The 21,274-nt window shown below is 35.4% G+C and overlaps 2 protein-coding genes, 1 long non-coding RNA gene and 1 other non-coding gene across 4 annotated transcripts; all 4 read left to right on the forward strand.

Moving 5' to 3' along the window:
• Positions 1-5,415: 5,415 nt before the first annotated feature.
• LOC147942215 (small nucleolar RNA R71) lies at positions 5,416-5,522 on the forward strand. The gene has a single exon (XR_015560584.1). It is a non-coding gene; the product is annotated as a small nucleolar RNA R71 (small nucleolar RNA).
• A 3,097-nt stretch (positions 5,523-8,619) lies between these two features.
• On the forward strand, positions 8,620-12,780 carry LOC104790310 (uncharacterized). Its single transcript, XM_010516032.3, has 9 exons — positions 8,620-9,108; positions 9,337-9,386; positions 9,506-10,819; positions 11,064-11,152; positions 11,441-11,543; positions 11,669-11,773; positions 11,990-12,113; positions 12,201-12,374; positions 12,447-12,780. Exons 1-9 carry the CDS (start codon positions 8,913-8,915, stop codon positions 12,593-12,595), a joined length of 2,304 nt encoding a protein of 767 aa, XP_010514334.2. The 5' UTR covers positions 8,620-8,912; the 3' UTR covers positions 12,596-12,780.
• A 703-nt stretch (positions 12,781-13,483) lies between these two features.
• LOC104790311 (light-regulated protein 1, chloroplastic) lies at positions 13,484-15,458 on the forward strand. The gene is made up of 4 exons (XM_010516033.2): positions 13,484-13,592; positions 13,715-14,955; positions 15,031-15,183; positions 15,278-15,458. Exons 2-4 carry the CDS (start codon positions 14,762-14,764, stop codon positions 15,351-15,353), a joined length of 423 nt encoding a protein of 140 aa, XP_010514335.1. The 5' UTR covers positions 13,484-13,592; positions 13,715-14,761; the 3' UTR covers positions 15,354-15,458.
• A 4,440-nt stretch (positions 15,459-19,898) lies between these two features.
• On the forward strand, positions 19,899-20,884 carry LOC147942216 (uncharacterized). Its single transcript, XR_015560358.1, has 2 exons — positions 19,899-20,400; positions 20,699-20,884. It is a non-coding gene; the product is annotated as an uncharacterized LOC147942216 (long non-coding RNA).
• The last annotated feature ends 390 nt before the right edge of the window (positions 20,885-21,274 follow it).

The raw sequence follows: 21,274 nt of genomic DNA on the forward strand, positions 1-21,274 counted from the left end.
AAGGTTTTCAAAAAAGAATTGTACCCCCCTAGCAACACTGATTGATTATGTTCCAAATGTAGTCTTCGGACAAATGGTTCCATGTATCGACACAAATGTATGTTACGGGAGAACAATGAAATATTTAGAACGAACCTAGACTTTTGAAAGAAATAGGTTTGGATCACAGGGCCTCGATGTGAAAATAAGTGGGCCGAAGCCCATTTGGCGAACAAGAGGGTCCAGTCGAGGAGCACCAATGGACGTTGGGGTTGCGCCGTCGCCGCTCATTCCCGATGTCATCACCGGAGCAAAGCCCGGATTGAGCCGTTTTGACGGTAGAACTCCCGAGAGCGTACAGCTAAAACTCGAGGGAACATGCTGGAATCGAGGGGGAGGTGTGGAGGTCAATAACGGCGATGAGATCCGGAGAGGGAGGTCTGCAAGAGGAGACAAAGGAGATCCAACATCTGTAGATCTGGAGGAATCGGAGAGACGCGCCTCAGATTTGAGCGTTGAAGAACCGCTGGACAAAGGAGGTTTCTCTAGGTTTAGGTGCGACAGAGATAGGGCTATCAACGGTTGAGATGAGAGGGGTTTCGCTGGGAAAAGCCTTTCAGATTTACCAGAGAAGCCACCATTGATACGAGGTTTACCGGGGAGAAATTGAAAAGATTGAGTAAGTGGCCAAATCGAAATTAAAAGAGAGATCTTTAGGAAGCAAGCCATGAAAAGGAGGAAAGAGTCCCGACGCCGGCAAGCAGAAGCTTTGACGGTGCCGGAGATGGAAGCTAGGCGGAGGTTCTCGATAATCGGGGCAGAGAGCTTTTCGATGTGTACACTTGTATTAAAGAAGAGTAGTTAGGCATTGAAAACTCATCTTTTATACATTGCATATAAAAAAATGCATTATGGAGCTAAGTTAGGAAAATTTTACACTATTCACATATAAACCGTCAGTTATCCGTCGGTTATTTCTGACAGATTACCGACGGTTAAAAAAAAACAGACCAAATTTTGACACACCCGACAAATGTTAATATCCGTCAGTTTTCCGTCGGTTATTTCTTACGGATTACCGACAGATCAAAAATCACCAAGAAAATTATATATCCGTCAGTAATCCGTCAGAAAAACTAACGGATTACCGACGGATTTTTTCTGTCAGTAATTTTCTGATGAACAACCGACAAACTAATCTTTTGTTAGATATTCATCGGTAAGCCGTCGGTAATTACTGACGGATTAGCGCCGTCAGTAATTCCGTCAGTTATCGCCTTGTTTTCTTGTAGTGATTGGTGGGGCTTGCCAATGCTTCGACCCATTTGGAGACGTAATCTACTGCCACAAGTATATAAACATTGTCGTAGGAGGGTGGAAAGGGTCCCATGAAATCGATTCCCCAACATTCAAACACTTCGATTTCCAAGAAAAAATTATGTGGCATCTCATTCCTTTTGCTTATGTTCCCACGTCGCTGGCAAGCATCACATCGGGAGACAAAATCGTGTGCATCACGGAGCAGAGTAGGCCACCAGATGCCTGCTTGAAGTACCTTGGTCGCAGTTTTAAACATATCGAAGTGGCCCGTGTAGTTGGATCCATGATAGTGAAAAAGTATCCCTGGAATTTATGATTTTGGGACACATCTTCTGTAAAGGCCATCGGCATAATGTTTGTAAAGGTATTGTTCATCCCAGAAGTAACGTTGCACATCCCGCAAAAACTTCTTCTTGGTATATCCAGTTAAATTCGGAGGCTCCTCTGCACCACACAAATAGTTTGCGAAGTCAGCATACCATGGGGAGTGATCACCGATTTGTTGGAGGACCTTAGTGTCGGCTTTGTCCTTAAAACATTCCTCATATGCCGTGACTACATACACATTCTCCTCAGGAAGCTGATCATCGATAGGAATCTCAACATCGATTTTCAGCCTAGAAAGATGATCTGCCACTCCATTCTCCACTCCCTTCTTGTCCTTTATCTCAAGTTCAAATTCTTGCAGGAGTAGGATCCATCTCAATAGCCTCAATTTAGCCAACCAGGTAGTATCTGAAAATCTCAAACGCAAAAACTATGGCGAGCAATTCTTTCTCTGTCGTGGAATATTTGGTTTGTGCTCCATCGAGTGTCCTGCTGGCATAGTAGACAACATGTAACTTACTATCCTTGCGCTGTCCCAAAACCGCTCCAACAGCAAAATCACTTGCGTCGCACATAACTTCAAAGGATAGGATTCAATCGGGTGGTTGAACTATAGGAGCTGATCTCAGTACCTGCTTGATTGTAAGGAAAGCTTCCAAACACTCTGCATTAAACTCAAAGGAGATGTCCTTGCATAACAGCTGGTTGAGCGGTCTAGCTATTTTGGAGAAACCCTTTATGAACCGTGGATAAAAGCCAGCATGACCGAGGAAGCTGCGTATATCTTTCACTGTTTTAGGCGGCTGCAGACTGGACATCACCTCAATCTTAGCCTTGTCAACCTCTATCCCCTTCTCTGAAATTCGATGACCAAGGACAATCCCATTGGTGACCATAAAATGGCATTTTTCCCAATTCAGAACAAGGTGTTTTTCCACACAACGTTGAAGAACCTTGCACAGATTAGACAAACTCGAAGAGAAAAATGAGCCATAAACCGAAAAATCATCCATAAATACCTCCATGATATCCTCTATCAAGTCAGAAAAGATGGACATCATGCAATGTTGGAAGGTAGCTGGGGCATTGTATAACCCAAAAGGCATCCGCCGATAAGCGAAGGTGCCGTAAGGGCATGTGAAAGTTGTTTTCTCCTAATCAACCGGGTGTATCAGGATTTGGAAAAAGCCAGAGTAACCATCCAGAAAGCAGTAATAAGGGTGATTGGCTAGGCGCTCAAGCATTTGGTCGATGAATGGAAGGAGAAAATGATCTTTTCTGGTGGCTGCATTGAGCTTGCGGTAACGATGCACATTCGATGTCCTGTGACTGTTCTGGTGGGGATCAACTCATTCTTTTCATTCGCAACTACTGTCACCCCTCCTTTCTTTGATGCCACATGGACCGGACTCACCCAGGTGCTATCGGAGATCGGGAAAATAACTCCGGCTCCCAACAATTTAAGGATCTCGTTTTTCAGCACTTCCTTGAGGTTTGGGTTTAGCCTTCGCTGGTGTTCTATAGAAGATTTTGAAGGATCTTCAAGGTGGATGCGGTGAGAGCATAACTCCGGTGAAATACCTGAAATGTCATCTAAGGAATATCCCAAAGTCTTCCTATATTTTCTCAACTCAGAGAGCAAAAGTGCGGTTTCAATATTATTCAGGTACGAGTTAATAGTTACTGGATATGTGGAATTTGGTCGAAGATAAGCATACCTGAGCCCTTCTGGGAGTGGTTTTAAATCCAATTTTGGAGCCTTGAGTTCGCTCCAGTCCTCCTGGGTTTCTTTGATCTCAAAGCAGGATTCAAGATCGACCGATCCAAAAACAGGAATGGTCGTTCCACTGCGTTTATTCGTGAGTTCCTCATAAAGATTCGGATCGGTAAATCCGATGTCAGGATCTGTCAGCCCAGTTTGCAAATTGACAAAAAAGACTTCGTGTTCCAAATTTACTGCAGCGTTAAGCGTTTCTGCCATCTTCATGGTCTCCTCAGACAAGTACCCTAACTCAGGTTCCTCCTTAGTCAAAGCCACAACTAGATGATCATTCAAACATATTCTTCATAGATTTAATCCATTATTTCTTCTATTGTGTTAATCGAGAAGGTTTGGCCATCGATGGTGGGTTTCTTGGCTACTTTCTCCAAGTTGAATCTCAAGACCAAATCATCCATGTGCAAATCAATTTTGCCCTCTCAGACGTTTATCACTGCACAAACAATGGCCAGGAACGGTCTCCTTAGCAGAATGGGTTCTTGAGATTCTTCGTCAAGTTTCAAAACATTGAAATCAGTGGGTATGTAGCAGTTACCAATTTGCACTGGTAGGTTCTCCAGCATCTCTTTTGGACGTCGGGTAGAGCGATCAGCTAGGACTAAGGTGACTTGGGTAGGCTTGAAGGAGTATAGTCCAAGTCGCGTTGCAACGCTAAGTAGCATCAGACTTACGCTTGCCTCTAAGTCCTAGAAGCAATGATTGAACTTGAGATCTCCTATTGTGTAAGGCAGCATAAATGGTCCTGGATCTCCACATTTTTCTGGCATTCGGTTTTGAAGCAATGAACTGCATTCTTGCGTGAGATACATAACTCCCTTCTCCAAGCTGAGCCTATCAGTGAGGATCTCCTTCATATACTTCTTAAGAGATGGAACCATCCGGACTGCCTCAATGAAAGGGATTCTGACCTGAAGCTCTCCTACCACTGATTTCAGCTTTGCGTACTCCCGCTCTTGTATCTTAGATTTGCGACGTGTGGGAAAAGGAAGCTTGGGTACATATTGCGGCTGGGGTTTGCAGGGTTGTTCTCCTTCTGCAGTTTCTGTACTAGAGATTACAATGTTGTTCGTAGCTGCGTTAGGAACCTCATCGGAGTTACTTTTCTGTTCCTGTATCGTGGATCGGCTAGTCTTGTTAGTGGATCTATCAGTCCCTTCTTTTTGTTGCGGTTCTCTCAGTTCCTTGCCGCTTCGAATGGTGATGACATTCAAGAATTCTTTTGGATTAGCCTCATTTTTCCCTGGAAGTGTTCCTGAAGGTGCCTTCTCTAACACTCGCATGTGAGTGTTTAACGTTTCTATTCTTCCATTCAGCTTTGAATACATGTTATCGATCTTGACATTCACCTCAATTGCATTTTTCTTTTGATTTTCCATCAATGCATGCATCATCTGTTCCAATTTACTTTCTTGTGGGGCAGTAGATTGTGGTGGAGGTGCTTGATAACCTTGTGAGAAGTTGTTCCCTTGAGGTTTCTGCTGGAAATTCAATCCTCCAAAGCCTGTCCCATTGTTTTGGAAGTCCTGTGCGAAATTTCCCTGCTGAGGTCGCGGCGAATAGACCTGATCTTGAGGATTTTCAACATTGTTGCTTCTGTAGGATAAGTTAGGATGATTCCTAAAATTCTGGTTGAAACCTCTATTCTGAAAGTTTCCTTGCCCTCTTATGTAATTCATCTCTTCTGTACCCTCAAGGTATGTCTCAGCTCCGAAATCTGCATATCCCCGGCTTGTTCCTCGCACAAGTTAACGTTTTGGTGATCCCTTTTCAGTAGGAGATTCACTTTGGTTGTGAGGTCCTTAATAGCATCAGTCTCGACAGCATTGACCCGCACCGTACGATCGTAGTCTGTGCCATGATTGTTATTGCTTGCGGCAAAATTTTCTATTAGTGCATTGGCCTCATTTGCGGTGTTGGTGGAGAAATCTCCTATGCTAGCTGTGTCTAATGCCATCTGGTACTTCTGTTCGATACCTCCATAGAAGATGTTCATCAGGTTCTCTTGGGTGTAACCGTGGTGAGGACAGTCTCTCAGATATTCCTTGAACCTCTCCCATGCTTCGCAAAAAGTCTCCATGCCTCCTTGAGAGAATGTAGTGATTTTGCTTCGTAGTTTAACTGAGCGCGATTTGGTGTAGAAGTGATTCAGGAAAGCTGCTCTACATTGTGCCCAAGTGGTGAGCGAACCATGATCCAGATGATTCAGCCATCTCAGCGCCTTATCCGCCAAAGAAAACTGGAACAATGTCAGCATGAGGTAGTCGTAGAGGACACCATTGGACCTTGTCGTACTAGTCAGCCTTTCAAAAGCCTCAATGTGATCTAGAGGACTCTCCGACAGTAACCCGTTGAACACACGATTCTGGACCAAATTGATTAGCCTATGCTTAATATTATATTCTTGCCTCGCAGGAGCTGGTGGTTGAATCGCAGATCGATTTGGAAACAGCCTGTTGTGGGCATCTTCATCCCTCAAGGTGGTTTGCCTTGCTGGCGGATTCGGTGCAGCTTGCTCTTGCTGGTGTTGCCTCTACTGTTGTTGGACGATGCCCAATTGAGGGTTGGGTTGGCGAACATTTGTTTCTTCTCCGTCGGCCATAGCGTTGATCTGGGCTCTTGCTTTGCGGTTTTGGCGTTCAAGCTGTGCTAACTTCTTGTTTCGCAGGTTACGCAAATCAGTAGGCTTGTGGCTTCTTGTTTGCGTGCACCTGAAACAAAAGAGAAAGAACACAAGAACGAATCAGTAAACTAAAGTAAAATAAACCTTAGACTAAACGTGTATCTAAAATTTCAAAGTCAACGTTTTTGGTCCCCGACAACGGCGCCAAATTGATCATAGGTCAATTAAAACCCAATGTGTACTCCACCACGATCTAGTGGTATCGTTGTAACACTTCAGGATCGAATCCACAGAGACCAAGCAATGCACTATGAAATTGTATATATTCGAATTTAGCTAAGGCAAAGAGAAAGTTTGTGTTTCAAGTAACAAATTAAAAACAGAAAATAAAGTAAGGGTTTTGAATTCAAAGAAAGATATTGGGTGTAGAGAATCAGTTAGGGGATACAACCACAAATTTAGATGATAGATTGGGAAAGCATTAGACACCGTTCTTGAACTCAAATCACAATTAAAAAACTAATCTACTTCCGCAGCGTTAGCTAACTATGCAAAGAAATAACTAGACCCTAAACTTCCGTTTGAATCTAGCTAAACAAGCAAGCATTAAAGTTCAAGTTTGATTTGTTCACAAGGTGCCTCAACTTCAACTTCCGTTGGTTAAGGTCCACCTTGCTTACTTAAATTCTTTCAAGTATCTCAACAACACTTTTGGTGCCTAGATGAATTAAACCTAAGATCTTAATCTAGGTGATCAATCTAGCTTAAGTATTAAGAACAACAATAGATGAAGAACTATAAGATCAATCCCAAATCTAACAAACTTAAGTTTAGAGAATCATAAATCCCTTTTTGAAAACCGAAACCCAATAGTAAAACTACTCAGACATGGAAGCAAAAGAACAAGAAATCAAGGATGAAGAAAACATGATTGAATTGCAAAGAGAATTAAAAGGGTTCAAAATTCTTCTCCAAAAGGTTAGAGAGGATAAGATATCTTCTCCCAAAGCTTACAAGTACTCAAAAGCTGCGTAGAAAAAAAAGTTGTCTTTCTAGAGGTTGAGCCTCATGCTTAAATCGTAAAATAAAACTCTAAAAGTCGGTTTAAAAACGAAAAAGGAAAAGTTGCTTCGGGTACAAGATCGGTCTATCCCGAATGAGGATCAGCGGATCTCGGATGCTTTTCTGCGTTTGCACCAATTGCTAGCTTGTCCAATGGTCTTCAACCAATTTAGCTCCAAATGCATGTTTTCATCCCCAAAACACTTAGTTCCCTTCCAAAGTAGCCTAAAACCTGTACAAACTCACAAAAGACTAAAAAGACTCTAAAAACACACTTGGACCTAATAAAAGACTCAAAACAAGTGTAGAAACTAAGATTGAAATCCTATAAAATACAGACACATCACCACTGTAGCATCAAAGTCATCTTTCAGTGTTGGAGGTAGAGTGTTGAATCCTTACAGAAACCGACTTCTTCCCAAAATTGTTCAAGCATTAATTTGCACTAGAAACTGGTTGTGTGGATTTGCTGAGTTTGAAGGTATTTTTAAGTTGTTCAAGTCATCTTTGCGAGAATGTTTTAAATTGTTTGACTAACTTATATGATATTTAGGAGACATTGAAGATTATTTTGATGATGAAGATAATAATGATACAAAAATAGTAGGAGTTGGAGAGTCTAACACATGATGAGATTGGCGATTCTCTCCATCTTTTATATGTTGCAGAACACGGTTTTGATTAGCTTCATCTTAGACTCTATCAAATGTTTAGTCTAATAGTGGCAGTAGTTTTTTTTGTGTTCAATTGAATAGGTTCGTATAAGTTGTTTGGATTGCTCTTTATGCCTCTCTGTATTTGGACTTTACTAAAAATCGTATATTTGTTCAGTTTTTCAATTGAATAGGTTTGTTCGTATAAGAGCAAACGTCTATATATGTTTGGATTACTTTCTTATATGTCTCGGTACTTGGACTTTACTAAAGCTCGTCGCTTTGTCTCTTTGTTCAGCTTAATCAATTCAAGGGCAAATGGAAGAATCTGAAATGGAGCTTCTTATTTTACTATGTTTGGCAATGAGATCAAAACTGAGTTTATTTTACTATTTTATTACGTTTGGCTTTTAAATAGCAATGATAAACAGATTGTGATTTGTTTTGATTTGAAGTATATTTGTGTTTTGAATTTTTAGAAATGTTTTATAGAGCATGAATTTTGGATATTGATGAATTTTTGTACTTTTAAAACTGTTAGATTTAAGTTTTGAAATAAAATGAAAGAAAGTTACAGGGCTTTCAAACTGTCAAACTGAGTAGTTTTTTTCAATCCAAAATTCATCAGTTTGAGTTTTGAAATAAAATGAAAGTTACAGGACTTTCAAACTGTTAGATTTGAGTTTTGAAATAAAATAAAAGAAAGTTACAGGGCTTTCAAACTAAATTAACCAGTAAAAATTTTAAGCATCGAGTTAATAAAACGGTTTCAATTATTCTTACTTCTTAAGATTGGTTTTAAAAATAATTTGTTAAGGACTTTCAAACTGAGTAGGTATTAGACTTTATTAAACTGGAGTACATGACAAAAGAACCGAACACCAAAATTTACAAACGATGGTTATGGTTATTAGTCATTTACTTTTATTACACAGTAAACTGCTGTCTTAAAAAGATTCGGTATATCCACCCGCGAACAAAAGGAATCATATTACGGGTTAACGGATCCGGGTCGGGTACTACACGGAGCAATCATAACAAAAAAATCAAACAGACGACGACGAGTTTCTTGGCCTTTGGTTAAAAAAAAAAAAAATCTCTGTACGCATAAACGCAGAAGAAGCGGTGGCTCTGAGCCGGCGAAGTTTCATTTCTCATCCCTAAAATTTTCATGTCCATCTTGCCTTCACCGCATAACCAAGGTCACAATTCTTCTTCTTCTAATACAGATTCCTCTCTAAACCCTAGCTCCGACCATGGCGACAACTCTTCTTCTCTCTCTCCTCTTCCCACCTCTCCTCCTTCCCGGATCTATTCCACCGGAACTCGATTCGTCGAAGATTCTGAACCCACTCACGGTTTCTCCGGTAAGGAAGATTGATTGATTAACTCTCACCTTACCCCTAAATTTTTTGGGTTTTTTTTTGTACATTGAACTCGTTAATTTGGTTGAGTTTTTAGGGTTTTTTAAAAAAATTGAAAGGCAGCTAATTTGGTTGAGTTTTGATTTGGGTTTTTAGGGTTTCTTTGAAAAAAATGAGCTTTTTAATAATATCACACTTCTTTGTCTCAATTTTGAATTTTTTGAACTGTAGAGCCGATTGCTGCAGCTGAGGAGGGACATAGCCGTGGATCTTCCAAAGAGGTAAACTTTAGTTGCTTTCTCAGTAAATGATGAGTCTTTAAAGTCTTTTAAGAAACAAATCTAGTTTCCTTTCATTTTTTGTTGAATGGTCGGTTCATTGTTGTTTCTATGCTCTGCAGATGACGCAAATTGGAGCAGGGAAGGAGAGTTTTTCCCCACCTAATGCTGATAAACGTGACCATTTTCGATATGATGGTCGAAGGAATAGGTCTAGAGGAAGAGGTACTGGAGGAGCTGCTGGTTCTTCTTCTTCTTCTTCTCAGTTGCAGCATAACACCGGACATTATAATTCTCCTAGAGGCGGTGTTACGCATCATAATCCAACTGGTAGAAGAGCTAATATGATAAGTGGGAACCATTTACTGAATTTTCAGTATGATCCGATTTCGCCGCCACAATCCAGGGGTCCTCCTCCGCCTCAAAGAAAGCAACAGTACAAGGGAAGGCCTTATAACAAGGATATGTTTCTTAAGGCCAATTACAAGTTTGTTGTGTTGGATACTGGAGATCATTCTCCTGATTCTATGGATCCTGACAAAACGCTGCAGTGGGATAATATAATTTGTGTAAGGTATTCTACTCCGTCTCCTGTGCACTGTCCGATTTGCTTGGAGTATCCTCTATGTCCGCAGATAACTTCCTGTGGGCATATCTTCTGTTTCCCGTGTATTCTACAGTATCTGTTGACTGGTGTGGATAACCACAAGGCAGATTGCTTCAAGAGGTGTCCATTGTGCTTCGTGATGATTTCTCCAAGAGAGTTATACACTGTTTATATTGAAAACGTCAAGCAGTATTCTGTAGGCGATCCCGTCGAGTTTGTACTTTTGACCCGCAAGAAAGATTCATTTGCTCCCACCCGAAAAGTTGAGTATGACTCGAATGTTCCTAGTGGTGATAATGAGATATATGATCCGTTTTCAAAGTTCATTTTCACCCAAGATGTTGATCTTTCTGTCAAACAAGCAGTTTCAGAGTTAGATTCTTGGATTGCAAAGGCAGATCCTGGACTCGTCGAAGACTTGGAGAAGCACCTATATGTAAATGCTGCTTTGGATCGTTTGGAGCAGAGAAAAATGTACTGGAATGCGCATAGGCTCTCTAATTACAGAAAATTGAATACACCAGCTAGAAATCAGACACAATCATCTTCACCTCCTGATGTTTCTCGAGTTGGTTATCAAGCACCCAGCTGGGCGCATGGAGCATCAGCTAGCGGTTCCAAAAATCAAGAGAAATCAATTGAAGATTCTTCAGTAGATAAGTCAGATGGGCAATCACAATTTAGTTTGGAAAAGAGTTATGATAATGGTCATCCTCTAGAAGACCAAGACGCACCGTCATCTTCCTCATATAATGGCAGCAAAGGTTTCCTGTCGCACCAAAATGACACCAAAGACCTGAAGGACAACGATGCATACAACTTTTATCAGGTAATGAGTTTCTGATGCATACTGTTGTGTTTGCATAAAGTACTAATGAGCTGCATGATGATTGCTCATTGTTCCATTGCTATGGGCTGGTCGTTTAATATAACAGAGTCAGATTCTTTTATATGAAAATAAATGTTATTAATAATCCAGGGTGTTTTGTTGATATCAAAAGTAATTGTGGTGGTTTTATCTGTAAGATGCTCAAGTTGTCTTACCTTTGTGCTCTGGTTGTTTACCTATACAGTCTGTTGATGGTCAGCACATTATCCTTCACACATTAAATGTGAAGTGCCTTCTGCATCACTATGGCAGCTATGACTTTCTTCCACCAAGGTAAGAGTCCATGTCTTTTATGCATCACAATTCTCGTATGCCAAAGACTAGGGAATAGGTTGCAATGGAAGCTTCTTTGTTGCCTAATATTTTTTGCATGGATTTGTGATACTGATTCAAAAGTCTATGATGTATGGCTCCTTATTTTATGAAATCGGGCATTGGTGATCGATAGAAAGATTGAATTGTTGTTATTCAGTATGAAAATCAATAAAATTGTTCAGCGAAAGTTATCCGCTGTAGTTTTTTATTCCAGTTGTGTTCTGATTCCAATCCATGAAATGACAGAGTGAGTGGAAAGATACTGGAAATGGAGACTGTTACCCAGTCGGAAGCTATAAGGAGACGTTACCGCTTCTTGAGTCATTTTTCTTTAACAACTACATTTCAGGTTTATTTTCCATTGGTTGCTCCTATCTTCCGCACATGTTATTCATTTGGTTCTACCTTCAGCAAATGTTGCTATGTCTTGACGTTTTTCTCACGAGGTTATCCTCGGTTTGGTAATCTTTTCAGATATGTGAGATTGATATGAGGGATTCCTTGCCTCCTGATGCCTTTGCTCCATTTATAGATGATATCAAGAAGCGTGAGAAGCAGAGGAAAGACCGTGCTAGGAAGGTATTCCTCTTTCTTAACCATGATACACAACCCATGGTCTCTTTGTCTAAAATCTTTAAGATTCCAACCTCATGGGGCTTTGTTTGTTCACTTTTGTTAGTATTTTTATCTTGATTACATATAGCAAATGATCCTGCTTTGTGTCTTACTCTGTCCTAAATTCCATGGTTAAAAGGAAAAATCAGGGCTAACACTCATATAATGTCCATTTTTCAGGAGCAAAAAGATAAAATTAAAGCTGAAGTAGCTGCAGCTGCAGAGCTTGTTGTACCATTGATGGCCAGTTTTGGGCAGTCGTCTCATAATGACTTTCCTCCATATTCCTTGGATGACTTTGAAGGTAAATAATAGGAAATCTCTCGTCTGTTAATTGGATTTGAGGTTAAGTGATCTAATCAGAAAGCTTTTGTGTTGTGTCCGTTTTTAGCCCTTGGGAACTCTGCCCCAATATCATCTAGCCCTCCAAACATCAGAGAGAGAAATTCCTTTTCACATGTGACAAGGCACGGTTTTGCAGCAGGCCATGACTCCCCCAACTTGAATAACGATGCAACAAATGTTCAAAGCAGCAGCAGTAGTGAAGTTGCTAATGCAACCACAGGTAACCAAACCACTGCTTCTAGCTCTGCAGATTCTTATAGAATAGTCTGATGAGCTCTAAACATGTTTTCAGGTGCAAGAACCACAAACATGACATCATTCGCAAGTGTAACATCAAGAACAGTGACACCAAGCGCACCAGCCGCAATCAAAGAACCCGGAAAGAGAGGGAAGAAACAGAACCGGGTACTTTTGTCGACAACAAGTGTACGCCGTTACTGAAGAGACTTTAAAAATGCTATGGATTTGTGTGTATGTATAATAATCTTTTCATCTAAGAAGAAATACTGAATAAAGAAAAGAACAGAGGTTGTGGTCTTGTGGATGTGGTGAGTAAGTTAAATTTGAACTTTGGATTTGTTTCTTTTTTCACTGTGCATCATTTATATGGATGTGAGTTTGATCCCCTTAGCCAAGTGTAAAATCCTTTCATCAAACTTTATCATGTAGAGGTTTTATATATCTCAGAATTAGTTGACATCAACGTAGAGAAGTAATTAGAATCTGATGTAGGAACTTTCAGAATAAGAAATAAATATTACTTTTTTTGTGTTATACCAAAAAAAACCTGAACAAACAAATACATCACAATCCGTACAACTATTTCATCACAAACATCTCCAATTTAAGTCTCGATTTAACTTATGAATCATTAGAAATTCTCATAAGAAGAAATCTTAAATAATTTTAAAAGTTGTTTAATCCTGGTGTTTAATTAATATATAGTGTTTACAGATAAAAGATACATGTCAATTTGAAAAGTGACCAAAGGTGGCTTCTCAGATATTCTCATAAAAAAGCTCTTTTTTTTTGGATTTTATATTGGGGTTGTTTTTTGGATTAATACAGCAAATTTTTAATTTGGAGTGTGGGTTTGGTTAGAATGAAGAGAATCTAAAAGGAGAAAATTAGATAAAAGAGAAAATGTATCATGTTTATAAGATATCTACACAAATCTATGTCTACCAGTAGAAATCGAAAACAGCAAAAAATAGAAATTGTGTCATGTTTATAAGAGACATGTGGCAGCATTTCCAGTAAATAGATAAGATATCTAGACAAATCTATCTACAAAGTACTATATATAGATATTAAGTCTTCTATTTAGAAATTACAACAACTCAGTAAATCAATAAGAATCATCCCTTTTAAACCATAAAATCATCACAGATAGTTGTAATCTGCATAGTCATGTTCTCCCTCTTCGCTTTACATGAGTGTACGTATAGTTTTTCTTAAAAAAAAAAATTATAAATCAGATATGCACACATCAAAATCTAATTGTCTTTTTTTTTTTTTCTCATCGTCAAAGTTGTGATTGTGTTTCAAACAATTGTGTAGGTGGGAGGATGGATGTTGGAGAGATAGAGAAACTGGGATGTATTGAAACAATGATTTTGGAGGATTTGATGGGATTTAGAAAATTTGGAATTTTGATAGATTTTAGAGAGTTGATATGATTTATGGTAAAATTCTTTCAAATCCTACCTAAAACCATGAGATTTGTATTTCTGTATTTTTAACTAAACAAATCCTCCAAAATCTTCCAAAATCCCTAAAACTTATTAAAATCCAAATCCACAAACTGTTTTTAAAACAGTGGATTTGAAAGTAGATTTTTAAATCAACAGTTGAATAACAGTGGATTTCATGAGACTTTTTAAAATTCATGATTGAATAACATAGGATTTGTAACTTTTACACAAATGACTTAAGATATCAAGTTGAATACACCTCTTAGATCTCAATCAAGGCCAACCAGATTGTAGACCAGAGAAAGACATAATAACTTGGATCGTTGGTGCTGCCATGGGGAACAGAAACGATACAATGTTGGATAATAATATTAATTCCGAACGCTAAACAGATATGCTTAGTGACTTGTCCACCCCAGAACTAAAACCTTTAATAATCGAATAAGAATGTATCATGCTTATTTCATTTCAGACTCTCCAAAACATTACTCTATTGCTTAATCTCAAATCATATGATTCTTGCTCACTCAGAGTACTTTGAGAAAAACACACACACACAAAATTCCAAAAAAAGATTGGATAAAATTTCTTCCAAGGGTAGTGGTGTGGTGGATACCTATCCAGTGATTTTCATTCTCACATATTACATACAAAGCCTGAACCTTATCCTTTCATAAATATCTCTTTCTTTTGTTTCAAACTTTTTTATCTTCTTTGTTAGACCAGTGAGTGATTCTAGTCCGTTGGATTATCAATTATTGAGTCAATAAAACTAAAATCTTAAATTGCCTAAGTGAAAGAAAAATAATTCTTCTCTGTTTTGGCTATAAATAAAGCATATACTGTTCCAAAACAGAACAAAAAAATCTAAAATCTCACCACTAAACCAATCTTTCTTACACAAAGAAAGAAAATGCAGGGAGCGCTTTACATCAAACCAACCATTCTACTTCCTCTTCCTTCTTCAGTTTCTTCTCCAAAGCTCAGTCTTCTTCTTCCTCACGCAACTAAAGCTTCAAGACTCTCATCTCTAAGATCAAACAACACATCATCATCTCCTTCAACATCTGATCCTAACACCGTCGACTACAACTCCTCCATCCTTTCGTAAGTCCTTAGATCACCACTTCCCTCCTCTTCTCATCTCTACTACTGACTCGTTAACATCTTTATTGTACTTAGTGTTTTCCCAGCTGAAGCATGCGAAGTAATCAGCGGATACGCTTGTTCTGCTGACATTTACCCTGAAGTAAAGCTCGAATCAAAGCCCGTCTCACGTCCCGTTGTTTCAGAGCATGTTGACAGAGAATACGAAGAGTATAACAACACCAAAACGTAAAACTTCACTTTTTTCAAAAACCTTTTCATTTTCTTAACCTCTGTTTCAATTTTAAAATCTCTGATTTTGTGTGTTTTTGTGACAACTTAGCGTCTTCCGCGAAGAGGCCTGCGATGATCTTGGTGGAGAATTCTGTGAACCTGACTATCAAAAAGATGCCAACTAGAAGAAACAAGATTTTTTTTATGTGATGTTGTGAATATGTGTTTTGTATCTTACAAAGTCTCTATAGCCCCCTTAATCTATGAAATCTAGCTTCTTACTAGCTAAATCAAGATTGAACTTATGAATCAGGGACCAGAGTTCCCAAACTTACATCAAACAGTAAACGTTTGAATCTATATAAATAAAAAATAGAAGTTATAAGCTCCTAAAGACGTCCACCTATGATTTTAAACCACCAATAGGGATTAGCCACTTCACTAATTAACATTTTTCAAATTTCCAGAATTTTCTATATTAAGAATTATTTTAAACAATCTATCAGGATTTGACATGTAATTCATTAACATTTTTATAAATTTCCAGAATTTTTTAGAAAATGGAAAATTTTAAATTTATAGAAATAAAAGAATTATGTACAATATCCCACATCGGCTAGAAATTTTTTAGATAATGGTTCAAAACCAGTATAAATAAGATTAATATGCTACCAACAACAAATGAGCAGAAAAGCTTTATTTATCACGCGTCTAAGTTTAAAAGTTTTATATTAGGTTTGATCCAGTTTTTTATTTGATCAAATTAAAACTTTAAAAAATTTCAGAAAAATATATTATAATATTTAAAAATTTTAAAAGTTTAAATATTATAAATATTGAAACTTTAAAAAGTTCTTAGCTTTAAAAAAGTTTTTAAATATTATAACTTTTAAATTTTAAAAGTTTAAAATATTATAAATATTGAAACTTTTTAAGAGGTTCAAATTTTATATTTCAAAACCTTTTAAAAGTTTAAAAAATTCTAAATATTGATATTAAACAGAAATTATTTTATTTATCTACGTTTGTGCTTTTTATTTCTTATGAGTTGATATTCTTTCATTAATTTTTTATCTTATTTTTTATTTTCGTAAGAAAAGAAATGATTTCGTTCTTTGGATTTGATTGGTTAACAAGTTGTGTGGTAGTCTAAAAAAAAGGTTTTTCGGTGGAAGAATTTGAAGAAGTTGACAAGGAAGAAGAAGAAAAAGTATATAACGAAGAACCAGACAATAAATGTAACAATGACAATTACCACAAAATTTGACAATGAAAATGACAATTTTTAAACAGTTTCAAAAAAATATTATAATATTTAAAAAATTTACAAGTTTAAATATTATAAATATTAAAATGTTTAAAAGGTCTTAACTTTTAAAAAGTTTTTAAATTTTAAAAGTATAAAATATTATAAATATTTAAAAAAAATAAAAGGTTCAAATTTTTTAAAATATTATAAATGTTGATGCAAAACATAAATTATCTTATTTATCTACATTTGTGCTTTTTTATTTCTTATGAGCTGTAAAACACATTTTTGTGTATGATTTTATAGATGAGTTGATATTTTTTCATTAGTTTTTTATTTTTTGGTCTAAGGAAGAAGGATTGACATCGCAAGACCTTAATTTGATGTTTGAGTCAAATTTTGAGGTTTAAAGAAGAAAGATGGATGACAAACACACACGTTTTATTAGCTATACATAGACATGACCAGGGTTCCGGTTGTCACGGTTAAGGTTTATTAACTATCGGTTATGGTTAGAAATTTTTGTAACCTTAACCAGAACCATTTAACAAACGGTTAAACAATTACGTTTAAATACGGTTACGGTTCAAGCGGTTACTGTTATTTACGGTTACGGTTGTTTGATAATATAATACAGTTGATATTATTTGATGATATAATATAATTGATATTATTTATTTATAATTAATATGTTATTATAGTGTACTCATATTTCTATATATCATATGATTCATATTAAATAAATAATTATATTTTATTATGTTTTTAAAATATTATAAACCAAGTAAGGATTTTGGTTTGAGAAGTTTCTAAACAGGTGGATCTAAAACCAAATAAGTATATGGATAAAATTGACAATAATTGGCTGAATGTGTTGACTATGCTCGTAATCATGAATTTGACAAATTTTATGAGAAAAGAAATGATTTTGTTCTTGGAGTTTGATGGATTAACAAGTTGTGTGGTAGTCTAAAAAATTGTTTTTCAGTGGAAGAATGTGAAGAAGTTGACGAGAAAAAAGAAGAAAAAGAGTATAACTAAGAACCAAATGGTAAAAGTTACGATGACAATTAACACAAAATTTGACAATGAAAATGACAAAAAAGAATATGAAGAATAAGAAAACATTGAATAAAAACACGAAAACATAGATGGTAGCGATCAATTAAATATGAAAACGAGTTAAATTCATGATTATCAAATTGTTTCGTTTTTCTGATAGTCAAAGAAAATGGTTTAGGATATGTGAGGTCATCAGTTTGATTTGCCTCGCCTGGACGTCAAGTTAAATTTATGATTTTTTTTTATCATATTTGATTTTATAACACAACTGATTTTTATATTTTAAAAAATTATGTATCTGAAATTTAATTCTTTTTCTTAGTACTAATTTTTTTTTATGAGATAATATTTTACTACCGTAATCAATCATATATAATTTTTATCAAAATCAATCAATCATTTATATTTTTTATCAAAACCTAGTATTTGATAAAAGGGGCTAGATCAAAGCTCTACTGACTCTATAGTTACCTTGAAAATAACCTCAAATTAGTAATAATATTAATGAAAATTAGTAATAATAATAATAGATAATGTAAAATACAACAAATAAGAAACGTTGACAAAAAATAACAAACAACAACCAAAATCTACATGTGTTTTAAAGAACATGAAACGTGAGCAGCATATTATAAAACTTTTCTAATAGTAGAGATTCACTTTGAACATAGTGGCAAATTGGTAATTATTTTAGTGAAAATTGGAAAATAATAATATGTAAACATGTAAAAAAATACTCCTCTAAACATGTTAACATTATTACTAATTTAACCTTAGTTCTATTAGTTTTTTACCAATTTTGTTAACATTATTACTAATTTACATTTTTACATGTTTAGAGGACTTATCCGATAAAAAAAAACAAAAAATTGTAAACAACATATATTAAAAAAAAAATGCCTTGAAAATAACGTTAAATTGATTCCAAAATGCTATAAATTAGTAATAATGTTTAAAAAAATTGGTAAAAAGCTAATAGATAGTATAAAATAGAATGAGAAACGTTCCCCAGTAAAAAAAGCAGAAAAATGTGAACAACATATATTAGAAAAACTATGTCTTGAAAATAACGTCAAATTAATTCTAAAATGCTATAAATTAGTAATAATGTTAATAAAATTGGTAAAAAGCTAATAGATAGTATAAAGTACAATGGAAAACGGTGACCCGATAAAAAAACAAAACATTTGAACAACATATATTAGAAAAACTTTGCCTTAAAAATAATGTCAAATTGCTTCTAAAATGCTGTAAATTAATAATAATGTTAATAAAATTGGTAAAAAGCTAATAGATAGTATAAAATACAATGGGAAACGTCAAACGTTGACCCGATAAAAAATATACAAAAATGTGAACAACATATATGAAAAACTTTGCCTTGAAAATAACGTTAAATTGATTCCAAAATGCTATAAATTAGTTATAATTTTAATAAAATTGGTAAAAATCTAATAGATAGTATAAAATAAAATTGGAAACGTCAATCGTAGATCCGATAAAAAATACAAAAAAAATGTGAATAACATATATGAAAAAATTTGCCTTGAAAATAACGTCAAATTGATTCCAAAATGCTATAAATTAGTAATAATGTTAATAAAATTGGTAAAAAGTTAATAGATAGTATAAAATACAATGGGAAACGTTGACCCAATAAAAAAACAAAACATGTGAACAACATATATTAGAAAAACTTTGCCTTGAAAATAACGTCAAATTGATTCCAAAATGCTATAAATTAGTAATAATGTTAATAAAATTGGTAAAAAGCTAATAGATATTATAAAATACAATGGGAAACGTCAAACATTGACCCGTTAAAAAATACAAAAAAGTGTGAACAACAAATATGAAAAAATTTGCCTTGAAAATAACGTCAAATTGATTCCAAAATGCTATATATTAGTAATAATGTTAATAAAATTGGTAAAAAACTAATAGATAGTATAAAATACAATGGGAAACGTTGACCAGATAAAAAAACAAAACATGTGAACAACATATATTAGAAAAACTTTGCCTTGAAAATAGCGTCAACTTGATTCCAAAATGCTATAAATTAGTAATAATGTTAATAAAATTGGTAAATATCTAATAGATAGTATAAAATACAATGGGAAACGTCAAACGTTGACCCGATAAAAAAATACAAAAAAATGTGAACAACATATATGAAAAGATTTGCCTTGAAAATAACGTCAAGTTGATTCCAAATTAGTATAATGTTAATAAAATTGTTAAAAAGCTAATATATAGTATAAAATACAATGGAAAACGTTGATCCTATTAAAAAAATGTGAACAACATATATTAGAAAAACTTTGTCTTGAAAATAACGTCAAATTGATCCAAAATGCTATAAATTGTGGTTTTTTTTTATTTCTTTCTTCCTTTCTTCCTTTCTTCTTTTCTTCACACTAATAAATCAAAAGTTCTTCGTCTGCTACATCAAATTTATTTTACTCATAATTTCATTTATTATTTTTTTGTTATATATATAAAAATCCCTTTCTCTCATTGCCCTTTCAATTGCTTTACCATTCTGTTCAGAACCTGACTCTTTTGTCAACATTTTTTTATATATTTTTTTCCAACCAACATTAAATTAAACTAAAAGAGAACTTTAAGATTGGTCGCCCAAACAAGAGAATAAGAGTTTACAAAAGAAATTTCAGAAATTAAATATCTCAAAGAGCAAGCAAGACAATCGGCCCTTGAATTGGACACATGAGGGATCCTGGTAAGGGTAAAGGAAGGGAATGAAGATCTGAGCGAAGAGAAATCATCTAGCAGATTCAAGAGAGCGGGCCAATCATCAGGCGTTTGTACCATCACGACTAACTCTGCACAATCCGTCTCAGAAGGTTGATAGTCGATACCAGCCGCTAGAAGGGACTCTATAGCCCAAATCAAAGATTGTAACTCCAAATCTTTATTTTATCTTTTATAAATCCAAATCTTTATTTTTCATCTTCATTGTGTGATAATATATATACATCCAAATCAACATATATAAATTCCCTTTTATTATTCATGTATCGATTGGAATCGTATATTGTTGAGTGTTGACTTTTGGGAATGAGTTTTTTTATCTGGCTGACTTATTGAGTGAGATGTGTGAACACAAAGGTGAATCATGTTTTCGTTTAAACTTATTTGCTGAAATGTTACTACTATTGATAGAGTAAATGTCTGATTAGGTAATTTCTTGTGAAGGTGGTGTGGCTCATTTGGAGGAAGATCTCTTGCGACTTGACTCGTCCAAGGTACGTACTAATAGTAGTTTTTAAGTCTTTGAGGTTTGTGAGAATTCGTCTATAAGGTTTCCCTAGGAACATATAGAAATCTTTTCTTTTTATCATTTAGAAGAAATCTTGACTAAAGAAATCTTGCATTAGCATCAATCATAAGCCCAATTCTCAAAATTCTTTGAGACTTTCTATACAGAATTGGCGAAAGCGTAAATAAGAAAGGTCAAGCCTTTCTCTCATTCCCCTTTAACTTAGGCCAAGTATAAGACATGGAGTGAAGTGAAAGTTATCAAAGGAAAATCCAAATGACAATAAGATTTTATATCTTCAATTGGCTTTACACTCTTTATGATTATTGGAAAGTAGAACAAAAAAATAGTTTTCGATGTTTGAAGTTTAAAGTGTTTATGAATACATGGCAGTTCTTGATTGCAAAAATAAAGTGGTTCTTTATTTTAAAAATAAAGTGCTTAAGTTGAAGGTTACTTTACTCTCTTGGGGACCAATTATAGCGGATAGCCAGAAGATTTTAGGTAAAATC

The sequence above is a fragment of the Camelina sativa genome, chromosome 6 (assembly GCF_030686135.1).
Source record: "Camelina sativa cultivar CO46 ecotype springtype chromosome 6, ASM3068613v1".
NCBI lineage: Eukaryota > Viridiplantae > Streptophyta > Magnoliopsida > Brassicales > Brassicaceae > Camelina > Camelina sativa.